The sequence below is a fragment of the Anabrus simplex genome, chromosome X, assembly GCF_040414725.1.
Source record: "Anabrus simplex isolate iqAnaSimp1 chromosome X, ASM4041472v1, whole genome shotgun sequence".
NCBI lineage: Eukaryota > Metazoa > Arthropoda > Insecta > Orthoptera > Tettigoniidae > Anabrus > Anabrus simplex.
The window spans coordinates 183072660-183095338 of NC_090279.1; the positions used below are offsets into that span (position 1 = coordinate 183072660).

At 42.6% G+C, this 22679-nt stretch overlaps 1 protein-coding gene across 1 annotated transcript in view; it reads left to right on the forward strand.

The window, feature by feature from the left end:
• The first annotated feature begins 10653 nt into the window (after positions 1 to 10653).
• The window catches only part of LOC136885919 (alpha-tocopherol transfer protein-like), a 49091-nt gene continuing 37065 nt past the window's right edge, over positions 10654 to 22679 (forward strand). Inside the window, exon 1 of the mRNA XM_067158611.2 lies at positions 10654 to 10880. Within this exon, the coding sequence (XP_067014712.2) occupies positions 10757 to 10880 (124 nt within the window). The 5' untranslated portion in view covers positions 10654 to 10756. The remainder of the gene's footprint in view (positions 10881 to 22679) is intronic.

The window sequence follows — 22679 nt, forward strand, 5'->3', positions numbered from 1 at the left end:
CTAAATATCCTCTCGGTGGCTGGATTACTTAACAATAAGGTAACCGGCGTAAGAAAATCGAGGATGATACAAGGCCCATGAAATCTGGGGGCAAGCTTGCCCGCGGGAACAAAATTTTTGACCATAACCTGGTCACCTACCTTCAAAGGGGTGGGTCTCCGTCCACGATCATACCTTTCCCTAACCTTTTCATGAGACACTTTAAGATTGGCTTTAGCCTTCTTCCAGAGATCTTTAATGTTGTCCGGATCTATTATCTCGGGTAGAATGTCATTCAGAGACCAGAGGTTAGAGAGCGGCGAGTTGGGAACAAACTTGAACATTAAAGAAGCTGGAGTGAACTTGTGAGATTCATGAACCGCTGAATTCAAAGCAAAAGCTATCCAATGCAGGGACGTGTCCCACCTGGAAGGATCTTCATGATGATAGGCAATGAGTGCGGACCTGAGATTACGGTTAACCCGTTCAGCCAGAGATGGTTGAGGGTAATAAGCAGAAGTAGTTACATGAGAGATGGATAAGTCAAAACAGAATTTACGAAATAAATTAGATGTAAAAGCCTTAGCATTATCGGAAACTATCTATTGACAAGGACCAAAAGAAGCAAAGATAGTATTAAGACAAGAAATGGTGGACTGAGCGGTAGCCAGCTTAGTCGGAAATAACCAGGAAAATCTAGTAAAACCATCTACACATACAAAGATGAACTTGTTAGCATTACCCTTTGACTGGGGGAAGGGTCCTACATAATCGATATACAGGCGCTCCATGGGGCGCGACGCTTTATGAGAAGACAAAAGACCTACCTTAGTGGACATGGTCGGTTTACTAAGCAAACAGGATTTACATGCCTTTACTAATTCACGGATTTCACCGTCCATACCCTTCCAGATGAACATATCACGAATCTTTTTACGAGTTTTAAAGATACCAAGATGCCCTCCTAATGGGGTCTCATGATAATACTTGAAGATCATAGGTACAAGAACCGCTGGAACAACAACTTTCATCATCTTATCATGCCTCGAAGGGCAACATAGAACTCCATTCCTCAGAACATAAGGGACAACATGTTCCCCAGAAGAAAGGGTTTCCATTATCGGAGCCAGCGTCGGATCTTCACGTTGGTATTTCTCGATATCCCTAAACAGCATGGGAACATCTGTTAGGATGGCATTAACCTCAGATAGCATGGACTCGGGAGGTGATGGGCTGTCGACCTGTTCATGGTTCTCAACGTCGCCTGAAAACATACGGCTGAGTCCATCAGCGACAACATTTTCGGTACCTCGGATATGCCTGACATTGAATTGGAAGGCAGAAATACGGATGGCCCAACGGGCTATACGACCAGTACGACGCGGCCTACCTAAGACCCAGCTTAATGCTTGATTATCTGTCTCCAGGTCGAATTTGACATGTTCCAGATAGAGACGGAACTTTTCTAAGGCAAATAAGACTGCCAACCCTTCGAGCTCATAGATGGAATACTTGGCTTCTTGAGCCGATAGAGTCCTAGATGCATAGGCGATGGGTCGCCTCCCTAGTTCAGTCTCTTGAAGAAGGACTGCCGCTACCGCCGACGACGACGCGTCCGTTTGGACGATGAATTTCTTTGAGAAATCAGGCATAGCAAGGATAGGGGCATTACAGAGAGCTAATTTCAGATCTTCAAAAGCGGCTTGTTGAGAAGGTCCCCACTGGAATTTGATGCCTTTCCTACGAAGAAGGTTCAATGGCGCCGCTCTATTAGCAAAGTTAGGAATGAACTTTCTGAAGAAATTCACCATACCAATGAACCTGGCGATACCTTTAATGTCCTTGGGAGGTTTAAAATCACGGATGGCCTGTGTTCTAGAATGATCGACTGCTACACCATCAGGTGACACAATATGCCCTAGGAATGACATAGAGGGCTTACCAAAAGCGACCTTGGACAACTTGACAGTTAACCCAGCCTTACGAAGGCGATTCAGAACTTCTCGCAGATGATCTAGATGTTCTTCGAAGGTCTCCGAAAACACGACGACATCATCCAAGTAGTGATATAAGTACTCGAATTTGATGTCGGAGAAGACCCTATCTAGTAGCCTAGTGAGCACAGCTGCCCCCGTGGGGAGCCCGAAAGGCACGCGGTTGTATTCGTATAAATTCCAGTCCGTGGCAAACGCTGTAAGGTGTTTAGACTCTTCAGCAAGGGGAATTTGATTATAGGCCTGATTCAAGTCCAAGATAGTAAAGAACTTGGCCTTGCGAAACCATGAAAAGCAAGAATGAAGGTCGGGAAGGGGCACAGATTGTAACACCACCTTCCGATTGAGAGCCCTGTAGTCAATTACAGGCCTGAAGCCCCCTTGGGGTTTCGGGACTAGAAAAATAGGCGAAGAATACGCTGACTTAGAGGGCCTAATAATACCATCCTTCAACATCTGATCGATGATTTCTTTCAGAGCCTTCATTTTAGGTGGAGATAGCCTATACGGTGGAAAACGGACAGGAATCGAATCCGTGACCTCAATTTTGTATTCGATCAGGTCAGTAACGCCAAGAGTATCAGAGAATACCTCGGGAAACGACTGACACAGTTTGCGAATACTATCAGCCTGCTCCTCAGGTAGATGTCTAAGGTCTAACAACATCTCATCCTGGGTAGGCGAAATAGAAGAACATGACACAGAATTACACTTTAATAGTGGAATTTTACAACTAGAAGCAAATTTGAATGTGCACGACCTAGACTGGAGATCGAGCACAAGACCAGTGTGAGAAATAAAGTCAGCTCCCAATATAATGGGGCAAGACAATTGCTTGGCCACAAACAATTTAATTTTCCATGTAAATTTAAAAATACGAATTTTGACCAGTAAGGAACCTAGAATTTCTAATGGAGATGTATTAGCAGAAACACATTTCACAGGAGAAGAGTCATAGACAGGTAGGTTACAAACAGACTTCAATTTCGAGTACCATTCAGCCGAAATAATGGAACAAACACTGCCTGAATCTACTAGAGCTGTTATAGGTTCGTTATTTACCTCAATCTTAAGGAAAGGAACAGGTGCGGGGGTATCCGCCGCAATCTTAAGGCACTCTTTGGGGCATTCAAAGGACAGATTAGCAGATTGAACGTTCCCAGAATTTTCGATCTGCTTACCAGGGGCTGAGCCTCGGGAAGATGAATTAGTTGACTCAGCCGAAGCCACTAGTCACTTTTGATTGTTGTTGGAAGTTACCCCAGAAGTTGAGCAGGAGGGGGTGCTATTCGAATTGGGACAATTCTTGGCGATATGTGAGAAAGCCCCACATTTAAAACAGCCTTGTGATGAACCAGCTTCATTATTTGCCCTACTAGACTTGATCAGAGGACACTTATTGCGCAGATGGTCAGGCGCCCCGCACGCATAACATTTACGGGGGTTGACTGGTCGGCGAGGTGGAGGCCGAGTGTTACTAAAGGAAGGCGGGGGTTCTTTCGCGACACGCAAAGAATCGGCGTATCTAACTCCTTCCGCCGAGACGGCCAACGCTTCAAGTTCCGAGAAGGTTTGCGGGCACGCCGCGAAACACAAATATGACCTATAGGGAGGTGAAATTCCCTCTACAATAGCCTGCACAATCTGATCTTCAGGAAAATGAAGGGCAAACACCCTAGTATAAAACTTAATGTCCTGTATGAAATCAGCCAAGTTTTCATCCAAGCGCTGTACCCGATAATAGTATTTCTGAATCAGAGATGACCTCGCGCGGGCAGGAATGAAATTTGCAAGCAAGTGTGCGTGAAAATCTTCAATAGATGACTGTTCAGCAATAGCTCTTACTATCTTATCTGAGAGAACACCAATAGCATAAGGATAGATTATTTGTAAAATTTGACAAGGGGAAAGAGAAAACACAAGGGCGTGATCCTGAAATTCAACTAAAAATCTTAAAAATGAAATAACTTCACTGGTGGTGTTGACAGAGAACTTAGAGATACCTCTTAGCAACATTGCCAATGGATGAGGCAAGCTGCTAAACCCGGGTGACATAGTAGGTAGAGGTTTCAGGGGCAAAGAAGTTAATTCAGAACGGATGTTACTCAACGATGCACGGCGTTCAGGCTCGTTGTCCAATGGGGCAGAGATAGTTTGAGCAGTGGGGGTTTTCCTATTTACTTCTCCCTTAGGAGACTCTTCCTCGCTACCTACATTCACTATGGTGGGTTGATCAGATTTGGGAGGAATTTCCCCAGTTAACAATTGAGTGACTTTACTAGACAATTCAGAAATAGTTTCAAGGAGCGTATTAGCTTCCTTCCTCTGAACGTCATTCACCTTTAGAGACAACAGATCATTAACTCTATTTGAAAAATGATATAGCCTGCCTTGCACACGCTTAATTTGATTAGGAGACGGATCATTTTCATCAAAAAAACTAACGACCGATGCTAGCCCAGTAATGTTCTCGACGATCGTGGAAAGAGAGTCATCAATTTCTTTCTCTCCCAAATTGGGGATAGAAATGGGCAAATCAAGGGAGTCTCTAAGCTTGTTAGTATCGATAGCAACCGTGCCTCCAGATTGCACGTTTCTAATAGTTAATTCGTAGATCAACTCCTCTTTGCGCAAGTAGTTAAGGAGGAGAACATCGCGAGGGCCGGGCATGATAACAGAAAAATTTTGAAAAACCTCAATAAAAAATTTCCAGCAACTGAGAAAATGGTTAGAGTTCGGATCAAAACAGAGTTTAGCCGTCAAAAGGGGCTAAATTGAGACCCATTCAACCACGCTCTGCTACCACTTGTTACCGTGTTTTGGTGGTAGTTATGCATGAAAGAAGGTGCTGGGTGGTGAAGGGGTCTCAAGCTACTAAAGTGAAATTAATTTTAAAATTTAACAAGGTTATATTTTCTTTTCAAAATTAGGTAACAACAAATTGAACAGGTACTTAGTAGCCGAAACACGATTGACAATTACATTTACATAGGTACCCCATTTGGGGCTTCAAAAAGTCAGAAACATAATTCTTGAGCCATGAGCCCAACCTTACAATGAACACCATACAACAAAGGGGCCGAAAACCCCCAAACATGCCAGAAACACCGGCTTCCAATTACATCCAAAAGCCTCCTTGAGGCAGAAACACAATTTTCAAAAAGGGCAACTTCCCCTTAAAATACAAGCCTATCATAGGCCACTCCGAACTCCACCTTTAAGCCGTCCTCAAAGGACATATACACAGGAGCAAAATACCCAATCTACTGAGGTCTGTTAAATGACAAGAAAGTTAATACATGACCTCTAAAATCACAATTTGAGAGGAGGCGAACTTGCACTCCTAATACACTTTGTCTTTAAGACCTATTTTGGCTCTAAGGCCACTGATGCAAGGGCTAATCCCATACTACAGAGGTGATTTAAGAAACTACTAACTTACATTACTGAAGAATAGGTTGCGAAAAATAAGTTCACCTCAAACAATGTGAGTGGGAGCTCGAGAGGGTTAACACTCTCTATCCCAGTATGTCGCTTTACAAGAGAATAGAAGAAAAGAGAAGTTACATTTTAGGAAAAGGTTACATAGGGGAACGCTTAGAACCTGCCCCGAAAGTTAAACTGCTGAGCTGGCAAAGAAAAAAATTTATTAATCGGCCATTACCTTATTGTTGACCGCTGCCGAGGAAAGAGGCGCTTCCCGCCTCCTGCTATGTACTTAATACACTGAAAAATGGAACAGAAGTGGCCCGGAGACCCTAAAATCAGCAGTTTAAATACTCTCGCAGAAAGTTCTAGGCGTTAGGGGAAAGAAAACACCCTCCCACAAAGATTTTATTGGGTAGGACCCCGCAACAGATACAAGTTGGGGAAAGATACACCAGATTGGTCAGAAATTAATTGAAAAAATTCGTGATTGGATACATTCAAAACAAGGGGAAGAAAGGGGTAAATATTGCCAACTTAAACAATGACAGAAAGAAATTTAACAAAGAACAAACTCCTGAAATTAAATTTTCTCCAACAAAATAGTTCTTTGACTCCGCACTAGGGTGCACTATTGTTGATCTTCAGTAGTGTCCTCTAGAAGAGAAAGTTCACACTTCTTAATACAAGCAAGACAAAAGTACGTCGAAAATGACACAGTTCACAAACTCAAAAATTTCCAGGTAGTGACATCTTCTGAGAAATTTGGAAATTAAGACCGTAGATAAAGTTCAGACTTCCTCCAGAAGAGGAGTTTCAACTGGCGCAACTTTTAAATAAACGGTGTGGAGGTGTACCGCCCGGTACAGTGGTAATCACATAAATGGGATTGTAAATAAAGAGAACAGATCTCTGCACATGGTTATAAGGGTATTTAGGGCTGTAGTAAGGATGTAAACATGGGCGTAGTTTGAACATTTTGATTGGGCGAGGGGTGTCCACGGCTCCTCCCTTTTGAAAGCAATTTGCGATCACAAAATTATTGCTAATAATCTCTATCTTTTCTTTAATATTCTATGTTAATTACGTTAATTTGATTCAAGCGGAATGTAAAAAAAAAAAAAAAAAAACCCTAATTCAAATGTATTTCTTATTTGGCGTGTTTTTATCCGTAAAAGTAAAAATCAAACAACCGGATGAGATGTCCGTGCGGTTAGGAGTGCGCATCTGTGAGCTCGCATCCGGGAGATAGTGGGTTCGAACCCCATTGTCGGCAGCCCTGTACATGGTTTCCCGTGGTTTCCCATTGTCACACCAGGCAAATGCTGGTGCTGTACCTTGATTAAGGCCGCTTCCTTCCCATTCCTAGGTCTTTCCTGTCCCATCGTCGCCGTAAGACCTATCTATGTCGGTGCGACGTAAAGCAAATAGCAATATATATACGTATATATAAACCGAACCCCATGGCACTACAGCCCTTGAAGGGCCTTGGCCTACCAAGCGACCGCTGCTCAGCCCGAAGGCCTGCAGATTACGAGGTGTCGTGTGGTCAACACGACGAATCCTCTCGGCATATACGTGTATATATATCAAACATGGACAAAGAAAAGACCTTTCTTTATTTTAAATAATCCGTTCACATCGTATTTTTACACAAAACGAAGTCTTCTCTTTCGATTTGAATTACAAGTCATTAGTTACCGGAGGGGGCCGAAGGGGTAGTATGTGGTCTTGAGGGTTCACTTCTTGCTGGTGGAAGTGCAGTAATTAAACACAGGAAATGTCATTTATTCCTACCGTCCGCGTCTGTAGCGTAACGGTTAGTGTTATTAGCTGCCGTCCTCGGGGGCCCGGGCTCGATTCCCGGTACTGCCATAAATTTAAAACTGGCAGGAGGGCCGGTATGTGGTTGATATAGTACATGCAGCTCACCTCCAATGGGGGTGTGCCTGAAAAGAGCTGCACCACCTCCGGTGCTGAATGGTCAGCGTACTGGCCTTCGGTTCAGAGGGTCCCGGGTTCGATTTCCGGCTGGGTCGGGGATTTTAACCTTCATTGGTTAATTCCAGTGGCCTGGGGGCTGGGTGTTTGTGCTGTCCCCAACATCCCTGCAACTCACACACCACACATAACACGACCCTCCACCACAATAAAACGCAGTTACCTACACATGACAAATGCCGCCCACCCTCATCGGAGGGTCTGCCTTACAAGGGCTGCACTCGGCTAGAAATAGCCACACGAAATTATTATTATTATTATTATTATTTATTCCTACCAAGTCCGATACATGCATGTCCACGCCGTGGCCCCTGGGCAACGGGTACACTGCGTGGGCACGGCTAAGTCATGTAAGGGCAAAAAAGCGAATTCCCGACGCTTCAAAATGGGGACCCACCAGGATTGCTGGGGTTTTTTTTTTTTTTTTTGCTAGGGGTTTTACGTCGCACCGACACAGATAGGTCTTAGGGCGACGATGGGATAGGAAAGGCCTAGGAGTTGGAAGGAAGCGGCCGTGGCCTTAATTAAGGTACAGCCCCAGCATTTGCCTGGTGTGAAAATGGGAAACCACGGAAAACCATCTTCAGGGCTGCCGATAGTGGGATTCGAACCTACTATCTCCCGGATGCAAGCTCACAGCCGCGCGCCTCTACGCGCACGGCCAACTCGCCCGGTACTGGGGGTTGGCGTTGGGCTGACAACCCAATCTGTTTTTAATTTAAAAAAAAACCCTCTCGTTACGAAGTCTGAAGAAGAAATAGCCGGCCTGACCTTTTTACTTAACAGGAAAGAATGGGGAAAACTTCTTCAGAAGGCCAAGGCCCACAAAGAGCTGTCGCGCCAGTGATGATGATGATGATGATTTACCGGTACTTTTGAAATGACAACATCAATATTATTTTTGATAGCCAAAAAGCCTCTCCTGGGCGATCGTGTTCCTGCAGTACGTTTTTAAACGCCGGCAAACATGAAAAATACGTCTCACACGTTGTTGCTGAATTAGCTACATTTTAATTAGAATGATGAAGGTAAAATTGAATAATATTAGACATTATTTCTATTGACACTATATAGCAGGGCTGGCCACAACGAGGCTCGCGAGCCGCATGCGGCTCTTGACACCAACCTTAGAGTAAAATTAAATGATATAATTAATGGAATCTAACGACATCTCGCGGCTGGCGGTAGTCTGTAGCAGTGATGTGCGGCTTAATGTTATTAGCGCTGTAGGTCAGTGGTAAGACGTGGGAGGTGAAGATAGTTCCGGCGCCTTCCATTTGATAGTGCTTTGAGTGGGAGAGTGTGTCGTGAGGTGAAGCCAGTCGCGTTCACGTATCACTTAAACCTTCATTTTCATTCCTGGAAAATCCTTTTCCTGTTGATGTTGTGGGCGATGGCAGTTCTGTTTCATCACCAATAACACAGGATACAGCAGCTGTTGAGTTGGAGCTACAAGAACTGCAATAGGACGAAGGACTAAAAGGACTCAAAGGAAGTGGCATTTCTACCATAGAATTTTGGAAGAATGTTCCAGAAGAAAAATACACACTAACAAACAGTGTTCCAAAAGACTAATCTCAATCTTTGGGACTACTTATGTGTGTGAATCACTGTACTCAACGATTAAATTCATTAAATCTACATATCGATCTGAACGAACTGATGAACATTTAAGTGAACTTGTGCGAACTGCGCTTACCAATTATCAGCCAGATTTCAAAAACTAACAGCAAAAACGAACACTCAGAGAAAGCACTTCTCAAAAGTAAAATCTCATTCCTTGATGTGAACCTGAAAAATAATGTTCTGTGTAGTGTAGAAAATAAATGTTCCTTCATTTGCTATAAAACGAAAAACGTATCTTATTTTATAAACCATTTTCTAAACACACTCCCAATTGTTTGTCTTCTAAATTTGCGGCTCCCAGAAGTAAGGTTAGTGGCCACCCCTGCGGTACATAGGAAGCCTATACAATTTTGCAACGATCATTTTGTTTCATTGAGCTAAATTAAAGGAGTAACTTTTAAAATATGTATTTTTAAGTCTGTAATATTACGAAAAGTTGGTTTCCTTCAAAATATTGAGGTGGCGACTGCCACCCCCGAATTGCGCATATGCCAAAGGAGAGTCTCTGGTAAGACCTCAATTAAAGCATGATTTCAGTGTATGGGTCCCTCACCAGGATTACTTAATTCGAGAAATGAAAAGAAAAATCCAAATAAAAGCAGCTCAATTTGTTCTGGGTGATTTCCGACAAAATAGTAGCGTTACGAAAATGTTGCAAAGTTTAGTCTGGGAAGATTAGGGAGAAAGGAGACGAGCTGCTCTACTAAGTGGTATGTTCCTAGCTGTCAGTGGAGAGATGGCGTGGAATAAGTTTGAGTGGTGTTTTTAAAAGTAGGAAAGATCACAATATGAAGACAGTGTTGGAATTCAAGAGGACAAAATATTCGTTTGTAGGTAGAGGAATTAGGGACTGGAATAATTTAACAAGAGAGATGTTCAATCATCATCATCATCATCTGTTTACCCTCCAGGTTCGGTTTTTCCCTCGGACTCAGCGAGGGATCCCACCTCTACCGCCTCAAGGGCAGTGTCCTGGAGCTTCAGACTTTTGGTCGGGGGATACAACTGGGGAGAATGACCAGTACCTCGCCCAGGCGGCCTCACCTGCCATGCTGAACAGGGGCCTTGTGGAGGGATGGGGAGATTGGAAGGGATGGACAAGGAAGAGGGGAGGAAGCGGCCGTGGCCTTAAGTTAGGTACCATCCCGGCATTCGCCTGGAGGAGAAGTGGGAAACCACGGAAAACCACTTCGAGGGTGGCTGAGGTGGGAATCGAACCCACCTCTACTCAGTTGACCTCCCGAGGCTGAGTGGACCCCGTTCCAGCCCTCGTACCACTTTTCAAATTTTCGTGGCAGAGCCGGGGCTGGCAGCTAATCACGCTAACCACTACACCACAGAGGCGGACGAGATGTTCAATAAATTTCTAAATTGTTTGCATGTATTGAAGAAAAGACTAGGTAAAGAACAGATAGGGAATCTACCACCTGGGCGACTGCCCTGAATGCAGATCAGTGGTGACTGAACCTATCAATGAGTTACCTCTACGAAGGGATACTCTGGCTCTGTTTACATCGGACCGCATAGCATAAACAGTGGACATCCGATGACGTGACTGCTGAAGAGAAAGGAGAGAGCATTTTTCGCGACACCCTAGCGGAAGGCTAGTTGGTCTGACTGACTTGTGAGAGCCAGCAGCTATCTGCGCTGCAGCTTGTAGTTTCAGTCCAGCAGTTGTCAGTGAGCGAGTGAACGTGAGTGTGTGTTGCTATTGTTTTTAGAAACCCGATATGCCCTCCTCATCTACGATCAGCATCGAGGAGGAGATGAGGAAAAACCCTGAGCTCAAAGAAGACGATCTCCAACATCTGAGGGAATGGAATAGCAAACAACCACATTTACCAACAATTCCAGGTCAGTGAAGTATACACATTCCTAACCTCAAGGTTATGGTTGGACAGGTTCTCACTCAGCTGTGGAGGCCTGGATGTGGGAGATAATTTGGTTCGAATCTCACTGTCGGTCATCCGCGGAGTAATTCCCTGATATTATATTTCAACTCCAATCTTCTTCAATACCTATTTTCTCCAGAGGATCATCTCGGGTGTGGGCGGAGTGACAATATTGTAGTACCACGGTGAATCCTACACTGAAACGTCCTTAATAATAATCATGTTAATAATAATAATAAGCTCGATAGCTGTAGTCGCTAAAGAGCGGCCAGTATCCAGTAATCGCGAGATAGAGGGTTCGAACTTCACTGTCGACAGCTCTGAAGATGGTTTTCCGTGGTTTCCCATTTTCACACCAGACTAATGCTGGAGCTGTACCTTAATTAAGGCCACGGTCGATTCCTTCCGACTCCTAGGCCTTTCCTATCCCATTGTCGCCATAAGACCGACACAAACAGGTAATAATAATAATTGTAATAATAATAATAATAATAATGTCTGGGTCATCAGTACATAGACTGATTTGATGCAGTTCTCCATGCCACCCTATATTGTGCTAACCTTTTCATTTCTACGTAAGTACTGCATCTACTCTAACCTGTCATATCCATACCTGTTTTTACCGTCTACACTTACCTCAAAAACCAACTGAACAAGTCCTGGGTGTCTTCCTCTTGGCACATTTCGCTAAACCGTTGTCCTCTCATCAATTCGATTCAGTATCTCTCCATTCGTGATTCGATCTACCCATCTTACCTTCAGCATTCTTCCGTAACACCACATTTCAAACGCTTCTATTCTCTTTCTTACTGAGCTAATTATCGTCCACCGAGCTCGATAGCTGCAGTCGCTTAAGTGCGTCCAGTATCCAGTATTCGGGAGATAGTAGGTTCGAACCCCACTATCGGCAGCCCTGAAAATGGTTTTCCGTGGTTTCCCATTTTCACACCAGGCAAATGCTGGGGCTGTACCTTAATTAAGGCCACGGCCGCTTCCTTCCCTTTCCTAGCCCTTCCCCGTCCCATCGTCGCCATAAGACCTATCTGTGTCGGTGCGACGTAAAGCAACTAGCAAAAAAAAAAAAAAAATTATCGTCCATGTTTCACTTTCATACAAAGCCGGAAGCGTTCTTTTCTTTCTTAGGAAAGACCACCCTTGCATGTGCTAATCTGCATTTTATGTCATCAAACTAGTCTATGGGCTGATGAGCCAAGCAACAACAACAACAACAATATTTTACTAAATCTTCCAGTGCTCCACCTTCCAAACCTTTAGTAGCCACTACAGATGTCTCGTTGTATGTGCTGACAGCTGTCAACCAACTCCACGTGGCCCTAATGAGGTTTTCCCAAACTCAAGACTATTCAAGGAACATACCCTGAGGCAGCCAAGGGCTTGACGCTTCGCAACAACTACAGTTCCGTTTCCAGAATAAGCTAGATTGGTACTACCTTTCTCTTCCAACCAGCCAGTGTTCCATCATCCTTAAACCATTCTTTATTTTAAAAAAATACGTCGTACGTACTTGCATTCTTACTTCAAATGAAAGCAACATAATATTTGATTATTTGAAGAAAAATAAACATGAATATTTTAACGTTGTGTTGAATAGAATGTCAAAGGACCGCGAGAAAAGTTCGTATTATTCAAAATGCGAATTAAAAACGCTCGAATTGGCCAGTTCTACTGTATTTCTGATATACCTTGAGTCTGAATTACACGTGATCCCTTAAAGTGGGTTTCACCGGGGTTCTACTGTTAGTGAAGTCATACTCAATTCCAAACCTTTCCTCAGTGCATATGACGCTGTTGATAGTGATCTCTCCGTTGGGTGGAGACGTTAAGCGTTGAGCAGACCCCTTGGTGCTATTCGACACGAGTAGGCTACGTGCCGACATTGGGTTTAACCCCCTCCGTACCTCACCATAAAAATCACCAACAACACCAGGGAGCGCAGGGTGCCCATGAGCGTCAGCTAGAAAGACCTGAACTAGACGAGTAGAACATGTCCCCGGACACTAAAAGGCATACAATGAATAGAAAAACAATTTCGTTCAATTAGGCTTTCTCGGGACCAGATGACAGTTTTCTTCTTGTCTTCCCAAAATATCTTCATCCTTTCTCGGTGTTGTTTTCTTTCTTCCGTCCATTTCTGCCTGATTTCTTCTCGGATTTCTCTCGAAATTTACAATCAAATATTGCTATCTTAAATTACTTTTTATTTTCAATTTGTCCTTTTTCTTTAATTTTGAGTAGTTCTAAATCTTCTTCCGCTTCTTTGAAAAATACGGTTTTTTTCTTCTTCTTAATCTGTTTACCCTCCAGGGTTGGCTTTTCCCTCGGACTCGGCAAGAGATCCCACCTCTACCGCCTCAAGGGCAGTGTCCTGGAGTTTTCAGACTTTGGGTCGGGGATACAACTGGGGAGAATTACCAGTACCTCGTCCAGGCGACCTCACCTGCTATGCTGAACAGGGGCCTTGTGGAGGGATGGGAAGATTGGAAGGGATAGACAAGGAAGAGGGAAGGAAGCGGCCGTGGCCTTAAGTGAGGTACCATCCCGGCATTTGCCTGGAGGAGAAGTGGGAAACCACGGAAAACCACTTCCAGGATGGCTGAGGTGGGAATCGAACCCACCTCTACTCAGTTGACCTCCCGAGGCTGAGTGGACCCCGTTCCAGCCCTCGTACCACGTGTCAAATTTCGTGGCAGAGCCGGGAATCGAACCCGGACCTCCGGGGGTGGCAGCTAATCACGCTAACCACGGTTTTTTTTTTTTTTTTTACTTATAATAAATTATTTATTTCACACAAATATGCATAAACAGGTTCTCACCAGCAGTCAAGATAGGATTTCGTTGTGGATTGAACTCGGAGGTTTATTTTTATTATTATTATTATTATTATTAATCGGTTTTTTTATTTGTATAGTATTCAAAAATTTGGTTTGTTAATCTTCATCCAGTCTGTATAGGTGACCAAAGAATCTTTATCTTTTTTTTTTTTTTCTGAAAACCAAACCCCATATGCAACAGCCCCCAAGGACCGTGGCCTACCAAGCGACCGCTGATCAGCACTAAGGCCTGCAGATTACGAGGTGTCGTATGGTCAGCACGACGAATCCTCACGGCCGTTATTCTTGGCTTTCTAGACCGGGGCCGCTATCTCACCGTCAGATAGCTCCTCAATTGTAATCACGTAGGCTGAGTGGATCTCGAACCAGCCCTCAGATCCAGGTAAAAATTCCTGACCTGGCCGGGAATCGAACCTGGGGCCTCCGAGTAAGAGGCAGGCACGCTACCCCTACACTGCGGGGCCGGCTTCTTTTTCTGAAAGCATGGCCTTTTTATTCTGATGTTTTGTATAAATCTTGTTCTGATCTCTATTTGCATATGCCATACTTCCAAATAGATCCCATAATTCTCTAAGGATTCTCTTCCCTGTTTTGCTTATTCTTCTATCTGAAAATGTCTCAAACACTCCGTTGGATATCAAGCTGCTGGAAGGTAGTTTATTATTATGATTATTATTATTATTATTATTATTATTATTATTATTATTATTATTTGCGTATGGACTCTATTGGATCAAGCAGTGATTTTATGATTCGCCTTTCTAGTCTTCCACTTGGCCAGAGGAGTGATTTTTTTCGCATTAACGATAAATGCGATAAGAAATATTTTGAAGCGATTTTGAGATATCCTAACGAATCAAATGATTATGATTTAAAAATTAGTGATTTTGTTTTCGCGAATTACAGCGTTTTAAAGCGACAAGGCCAGTTTAAAGTGAAACTGCAGCGAAATTCATGGAAAATAACGATCTTGAAATTGTTTTCGAATATGACGTGTGTGAAGGGTAACAGAAGAAAAAATAAGGATTTCTTATTTCTTATCTCGCCAGAAGTATTTCTTCGTATTAATATTCTATAAAAATCCCTTAAGAGAATGGCCAGGTAGGGTGAGAGGGTAATTTGTTATGTAATCTTGACTAGGGCTATATTATATATCAGGAATAATGGATTACTGTCAACTTTGTTTCTCTTTATGTATCTATCTTTCACATAAATGATTCACAAATCTCACGAATTAAACCTTTTATGAATAATTTTAGGAAATGATTAGCACGAAATTAAAGTGATGGAGTCAGCCCTATTTCACGAAATAACTCGAAAAAATGTTTCCTCTTCGCGAAATCGAACATAAACTAATGCGAAAAAATCATGCCTTTCATTTCTTCTCCGTGGGCTCTCTTCCTTTCTTCAGTCCACTTGTTTCCTGGTCTCCTTGGAACTTCATTATCTGGCTGTACTACCCATCTGTTTACTTTTTTATCGAACAGAATTCTGTCTAATATTTCTGTCTGGGCTTTCTTGGATCCATGACAGACTCTCAATTTCCTGCTCTGTGTCATGATCTTGTGTGTAAGTCTTGTTTTTGGGAGTCTTTGAACGTGGTCATGCAAATTTAATCTTCCTTTTTCAATATCTGTTGTCAAGTTAGACATTTTCTCTTTTGCTTTACAGGATTTCAGTCTGTATCCGTCTTCAGTTTGTTTCTGGACCAAGAATTTTCTTCATGACCATACGTTCTTCCTTGAGAATGTTCTCTAGACTCCCTTTTCAATTGAGTACCAGCGTTGCGCTCGCGTGTATAAAACTTCAGGTTTGATCACAGTAGTGTAGTATCTGATTATTATTATTATTATTATTATTATTATTATTATTATTATTATTATTATTATTATTATTATTATTATTATTATTATTACGTGGCTCATCAATCAACACTGATCTGCATTTAGGGCAGTCGCCCAGGTGGCAGATTCCCTATCTGTTGTTTGCCTTCCTATAAACGAATATTTGCTCTAATTTGTCCTCTTGAATTCCAGCTTTATCTTCGTATTTGATCATTCCTACTTTTGAAAACTCCACTCAAACTTATTCGTCTGCTAATGTCATTCCACGCCATTTCTCCGCCGACAGCTTGGAACATACCACTTAATCGAGCAGCTCGTCCCCTTTCTCCCAATTCTTCCCAGCCCAAACTTTGAAACAATTGTGTAACACTAACTTACTCTTTTCTCCGAAATCACCCAGAACAAATCGAGTTGCTTTTCTTTGGATTTTTTCCAGTTCTTGAATCAAGTTATCCCCGGTGAGGGTTCCATACACTGGAACCATACTCTAGTCAGGGTCTTACCAGAGACGTATATGCCCTCCCCTTTACATCCTCACTACAACACCTAATACCCTCATAACCATGTGCAGAGATCTGTACCCTGTATTTACAATCCCATTTATGTGATTACCCCAATGAAGATCTTTCCTTATATTAACACCTAGGTACTTACAGTGATCCCCATAAGGATCTTTCATCCCATCAACGCAGTAATTAAAACTGAGAGGACTTTTCCTATTTGTGAAACTCACGACCTGACTTTTAACCCCGTTCATCATCTCACAACATTATCGAGGTCATTTTGCAGTTGCTCACAATCTTGTAACTGATTTATTACTTTATACAGAATAACATCATCTGGAAAAAGCCTTATCTCTGATTCCACTTCTTTAGTCATATCATTGAGATATATATAAGAAAACATAAAAGTCCAATACTACTGCCTTGAGGAATTGCCCTCTTAATTATTACAGGCTCAAATAAAGCTTCGCTTACTCTACTTCTCGGAGATCTACTTTTTAGAAATATAGTCATCCATTCAGTCACTCTTTTGTCTAGTCCAGCTGCACTCATTTTTTTTTTTTTTTCAGTAGTCTCCTATGATCTACCCTATCAAATGCCTTGGACAGGTCAATCGCGATAGAGTCCATCTGACCTCCTGAATCCAAGATATTTGCGATATCTTGCTGGAATCCTACAAGTTGAACTTCAATGGAATAACCTTTCCTAAACCCGAATCAGTTATTAATTTCGCAAACATGTCTAATACGGTATAATCACAAAGAATGCTTTCCCAAAGCTTACATGCAAAGCATGTCAAACTGACCTGTAATTTTCAGCTTTATATCGATCACCCTTTCCTTTACACTCAGGGGCTACTATAACAGCTCTCCATTCATTTGGTATAGCTCCTTCATACAAACAATAATCAAATTAGTACTTCAGATTATGGCACTATATCCCAACCAATTGTCTTTAGTATATCCCCAGAAATCTTATCAATTCCAGCCGCTCTTCTAGTTTTCAATTTTTGTATCTTGTGAGTGATACAGTTGATCAGTGCGTCTGATGAGCATAAATTCATTGTTAAAATGGCCTGCCTGCTGGCCATGATCGCTAAGGCATCAAGCCTTCATGGTTTGACACTGCGATTAGCCGGATTGAGTCCCGTCGGTCAAGAAATAAATTATCATCAGAATGTTGGCAATCACTAGACTACGTGACGTAAGCCTCGATTCAATTCCAAACATATTTGCAGTACTCATGTGAAGTGAGGGTATATGACGCTATTGATGGTGATTCGTCCATCGGATGGCGACGTTAAGCCTTCAGCAAGTGGTGGTGATCATTATTTTAAGAGAAAGTACAATTGGGCAACCATCCAACTCCAACACTAATCACCGAGTGAGTTGAACGTGCGGGACGCGCAGCTGTGGACTTGCATTCAAACACTGTCGGCAGCCCTGAAGATGGTTTCCCATTTTCACGCCAGGAAAATGCTGGGTCTGTACTTTAACTAAGGCCACGGCCGCTTCCTTCCCACTCCTAGCCCTTTCCGATCCCATCGTCGCCAGCAACTTGTAAAAAAATAAACACTAATCAAAGAGAAAACATGGAACGGATCCGACACACTCGAAAAATGAAGGCATCGGCCAAAGAAAGACGAGAGTCACGAAGGGCGTGAAAATGAAAGACTCCTAGGCCTCGAATGCTCTAATACCGTTCAGGTAGGAAAAGAACAAAAGTTGACCGAGGGAGGTCGGATAAGATAAATGAAAGTGAGAAGCCGGGCACAAGTAATTAGGAGCAATACCCAGCTAAGGACCCCATGATCGTTAACCCACGCTGCTAAGTTCAGAGCTCCTGAGGCCCCTCTTGGTCGCCTCTTACGACAGGCAGGGGATACCGTGGGTGTTTTATTCTACCGCCTCCACCCGCAGGAGGAAAAGCCTTCAGCAGACCGGGTTTTCACCCTCTTCCCATCTCATCATCTTCATCACGATTCACAACACATCCAGATGCGCAGGTCGCCCGTAGTCGTCAAGTAGAAAGACCTGCACCAAGCATGCCCTCGGATATTCACAGCACCAAGAACCATACGATATATTAAATGGATAGATTGTTACATTGAATAAAAAATGTTGTTATTCATTCTTGGAGTAATTAGATAATGAATGTGACCTTCCGGTAGCCTTCTCTCCATGACTCGGCGAGTTTGTAAACGCACTGTGTTGCCAACTGGATTAGAATTAAATGGCTACTTTAAAACTACTAGCTACACCCCACCTCTTCCCTTTCTTAAGCTTTGAGTTACACAATATTAATTCAGCACGAATATTATGTACATCCTTATCTAATAGGACTTGATCATTGATGTCAGTTTCTAACACTCCGATAGAAGTTACAGAGGAAGAAGCAGGAGTAGGAACAGTTGTCTGTAGGGCGACCAGATACAAGTAGATTAAAAAAAGAGGACAAAACTATTTAAAAAGTACGATAATTCCGGTAAAAGAGGACACAAAAACTCCTCCACTGAGAGTCTGAATTTAGACTTCTACATATTCTAATCTTCACATATCCATTTCAATATTATACAGTAAATGTAAATTCTTCTTCTTCTTCTTCTTCTTCTTCTTCTTCTTCTTCTTCTTCGTAATCTGTTTATCCTCCAGGGTTGGTTTTCCCCTCAGACGGAGCGTGAGACATTGGGTCGGGGATACAATTGGGGAGAATGACCAGTACCTCGCCCAGGCGGCCTCACCTGCTTGCTGAACAGGGGCCTTGTGGGGAGATGGGAAGATTGGAAGGGATAGACAAGGAAGAGAGAAGGAAGCGGCTGTGCCCTTAAGTTAGGTACCATTCCGGCATTTGCCTGGATGAGAAGTGGGAAACCACGGAAAACCACTTCCAGCTGCACCTCCCGAGGCTGAGTGGACCCCGTTCCAGCCCTCGTACTAATTTTTAAATTTCGTGGCAGAGCCGGGGGGTACAAAATTTAAACAAAGAAACATTTAAACACATTGCTGGTACTTTTCTGAAGATTCACTTGCCTTCGGGAGTTCTGGCGTGTCTAACATGTACTTATAAAAACATACACATGTAAACATATTTAGACTATAGGCCTATTGAAGCATTAAGGCGACACTCCGGTGATAAAAAGATTTTACCTAATGCATGGATTTTCACGAAACTTGTGGGAATGTCGCTTACATGAAAGTAGTAATTAACATGTTCATGTAAATTCGTAATTAGGTAGATAATACTTCTTTTAAAAGCACTACGTAACAATGTTTTTCTGTACATAATTTATACAAGGAGATACATCGTACTAAAGTTTGTGTAAATTTTACGTTCTAAAATTTTGGACTTAAAAATCTCTTCTACTTCAAAAAATTCTGCAATCAAAAATTCCATACACAGTTTTCTTAATATAGCTATGATACATATATAGTACCATACAAATTTGGTTAAATTTGGCAGAATATTATTGGAGAAAATGGGATTTAAATGTAAAATTACAATTGGCAAACAAAGCATTATTACAGTGATGTCCGGCTCCATAGCTAAATGGTTAGCGTGCTGGCATTTGGCCACAGGGGTGCCGGGTTCGATTCCCCGCAGGGTCGGGAGTTTTAACCATCATTGGTTAATTTCCCTGGCACGGGGGCTGGGTGTACCTGTTGTCTTCATCATCGTTTCATCCTCATCACGACGTGCAGGTCGCCTACGAGAGTCAAATAAAAAGACCTGCACCTGGCGAGCCGACCCATCCTGGGATATATCTCAGCGCTAAAAGCCATACGATATTTCATTTATTACAGTGATAAATTGTTTTAATTCAGCGGAATAACTTCGTGACAATAAAAAAAAAGAAAGTCCATTCCTTCAATTTCAGTCATAAAAAATCAGCAAAGTGACCTAACTATCGATTAATGACCTAACTATCGATGTTTATTTCCGGAATGTCGCCTTAAGAGGATTCTCACAGATTCTACTTTGAAACGGTTCCAATTATCAGTCCATTGTGCTGAGATTAATGAAAATAGTATTTCTACATTTGCATTGTGTCCTGGTATAAAAAAATAAGTATTCTGCAAGTTTTAATGACTCTGAACTGCAATGAACTGATTTACGTGAATTGAAATACTTTGTCCATTTCTGACTACAAGGTAACTTGTTAAAGTCAGGGTCACTGCTGCTGTCATTCAGGAATTTTTTGAAATGGTTACGTGCCGGATGCGACCACGCCAAAATCGTGCAGACATTTTAATTTGATGCTATCTGACTGCTTGCTGGTCAGTTTCGTTTTACTCTAGGCTTGCTAGATGGCAGAGGAAACCGAATCTCTCTTTGGCGTCTGTGACTGAATTTTTAATGAATTGTTTCGGGTAAACACTAAGTGTCTCACGAGAGATCTTTTTACATGCCGACATCGTATGACATGGAGTGTCGAATGGACTTCTTTTCCGCCCTTCAAAAATCCGACTACCTCTGCCGGGTTTGAACCCACTACCTTGGGGTGCGGAGGTAGACATTTCACACTGATCTACAGAGAAAACTTATCAGTAAGGCCCGGATGTTTATGATGTAGAAATGTTAGAAATATGCAAGCATTTATGACCTAAAAATTTATTAAAATATGGCAATAAAAAGTTTTTGATCACATTTTTGAAATCCTCAAAATCTTGCCTCTGTTTAAAACATAGTCTTAAAATCTAGAACATTGGATGATAATAATAAATTAGTAATAATATTAATTTTATTATTATATTTTGAGTTTATTTAATATTCAGTGCCAACGACCGTAGCCGTGTTGAAACACCGGATCCCGTGAGCTCTCCGAAGTTAAGCAACATTGGGCGTGGTCAGGAGTTGGATGGGTTGCCACGCGCTGTTGGTGGGGGATAAGGGAATGGAGGAGCGGAAAGGAACTGGCCACCCTACCGCACGTAAACTCCGGCTCAGGAACACCTCTGCGGAGGTTCGGACCTGCCTTCGGGCAGAATAACCCTTACCTTACTTAATACTCAGTCTAACTGTCGACTCTGCACAGTATGAAAAAATGTCATATTTTGATGGGCGAATTAGAAGGATCTCTGGTTCTCTGGATCTGCTATTGGCTTTACGTCGCACCGACACGGATACGTCTTATGGCGACGATGGGATAGGAAAGGCCTAGGATTTGGAAGGAAGCGGCCGTGGCCTTAATTAAGGTACAGCCCCGGCATTTGCCTGGTGTGAAAATGGGAAACCACGGAAAACCATCTTCAGGGCTGCCGACAGTGGGGCTCGAACCCACTATCTCCAGATTACTGGATACTGGCCGCACTTAAGCGACTGCAGCTATCGAGCTCGGTCGATCAGAAAGGATTACAATAGCAAATTATATATATTTAAAGTCTTCAAATAGGAACGATATTTTATTTTCACTCAATATTGACTTGCAACGGAGAAAAGACCGCTCAACATCCCAGGGACATATTTGAAATAAGTCAAATCATTAGAGTTCAATTGCGACTCACTATTCTGCCGCTTTATACACATCTGTCTCTTTCTATACAGCTTACACTCCTAATTCACATAAATATATGTTTCTAAGAAAGATAATTGTAAGAAATTACAGACAACAATTACGAGATATGAAAAATCCGTCTTTAAATGGACTGAAAGCTGGTATGCGAAAAGCCGGGCTCAGTGGCTCAGACGTTCGAGGCGCTGGCCTTCTAACCCCAACTTGGCAGGTTCGATCCTGGCTCAGTCCGGTGGTATTTAAAGGTGTTCAAATACGTCGGCCCCGTGTCGGTATATTTACTGGCACGCGAAAGAACTCCTGCGAGACTAAATTCCGGCACCTCGGCATTCCCGAAAACCGTAAAAGTAGTTAGTGGGACGTAAAGCAAGCCGGTCACGTGGTGTAGGGGTAGCGTGCCTGCCTCTTACCTGGAGGCCCCGGGTTCGATTCCCGACCAGGTCAAGGATTTTTACCTGGACCTGAGGGCTGGTTCGAGGTCCACTCAGCCTACATGGTTAGAATTGAGGAGCTATCTGACGGTGAGATAGCGGCCCCGGTCTAGAAAGCCAAGAATAACAGCCGAGAGGATTCGTCGTGCTGACCACATGACACCTCGTAATCTGCAGTCTTTCGGGCTGAGCAGCGGTCGCTTGGTTGGCCAAGACCCTTCAAGGGTTGTAGTGCCATGGGGTTTGGTTTGGGACGTAAAGCAAATAACATTATTATTATTATTATTATTATTATTATTATTATTATTATTATTATTATTATTATTATTTATTGGTATGCGAAAATGGAATAAAAAGATAAATATATGACAAAAACACGAAAATTCATGGGAAAATATAACAATAAGCTAATATGAAAAATACAGAAAAATGAACAAAAAACGTTAAAAGAGCTAAAATATTACTTTATATGACCCGTGAAAATTGCATAATTTTAGTCACTGTAGATAAAATCATGCCCGCTTCTGTGGAGCAGTGGTTAGTGTGATTAGCTGCCACCCCCGGAGGCCCGGGTTCGATTCCCACCTCACCATTCTGGAAGTGGTTTTCCGTGGTTTACCGC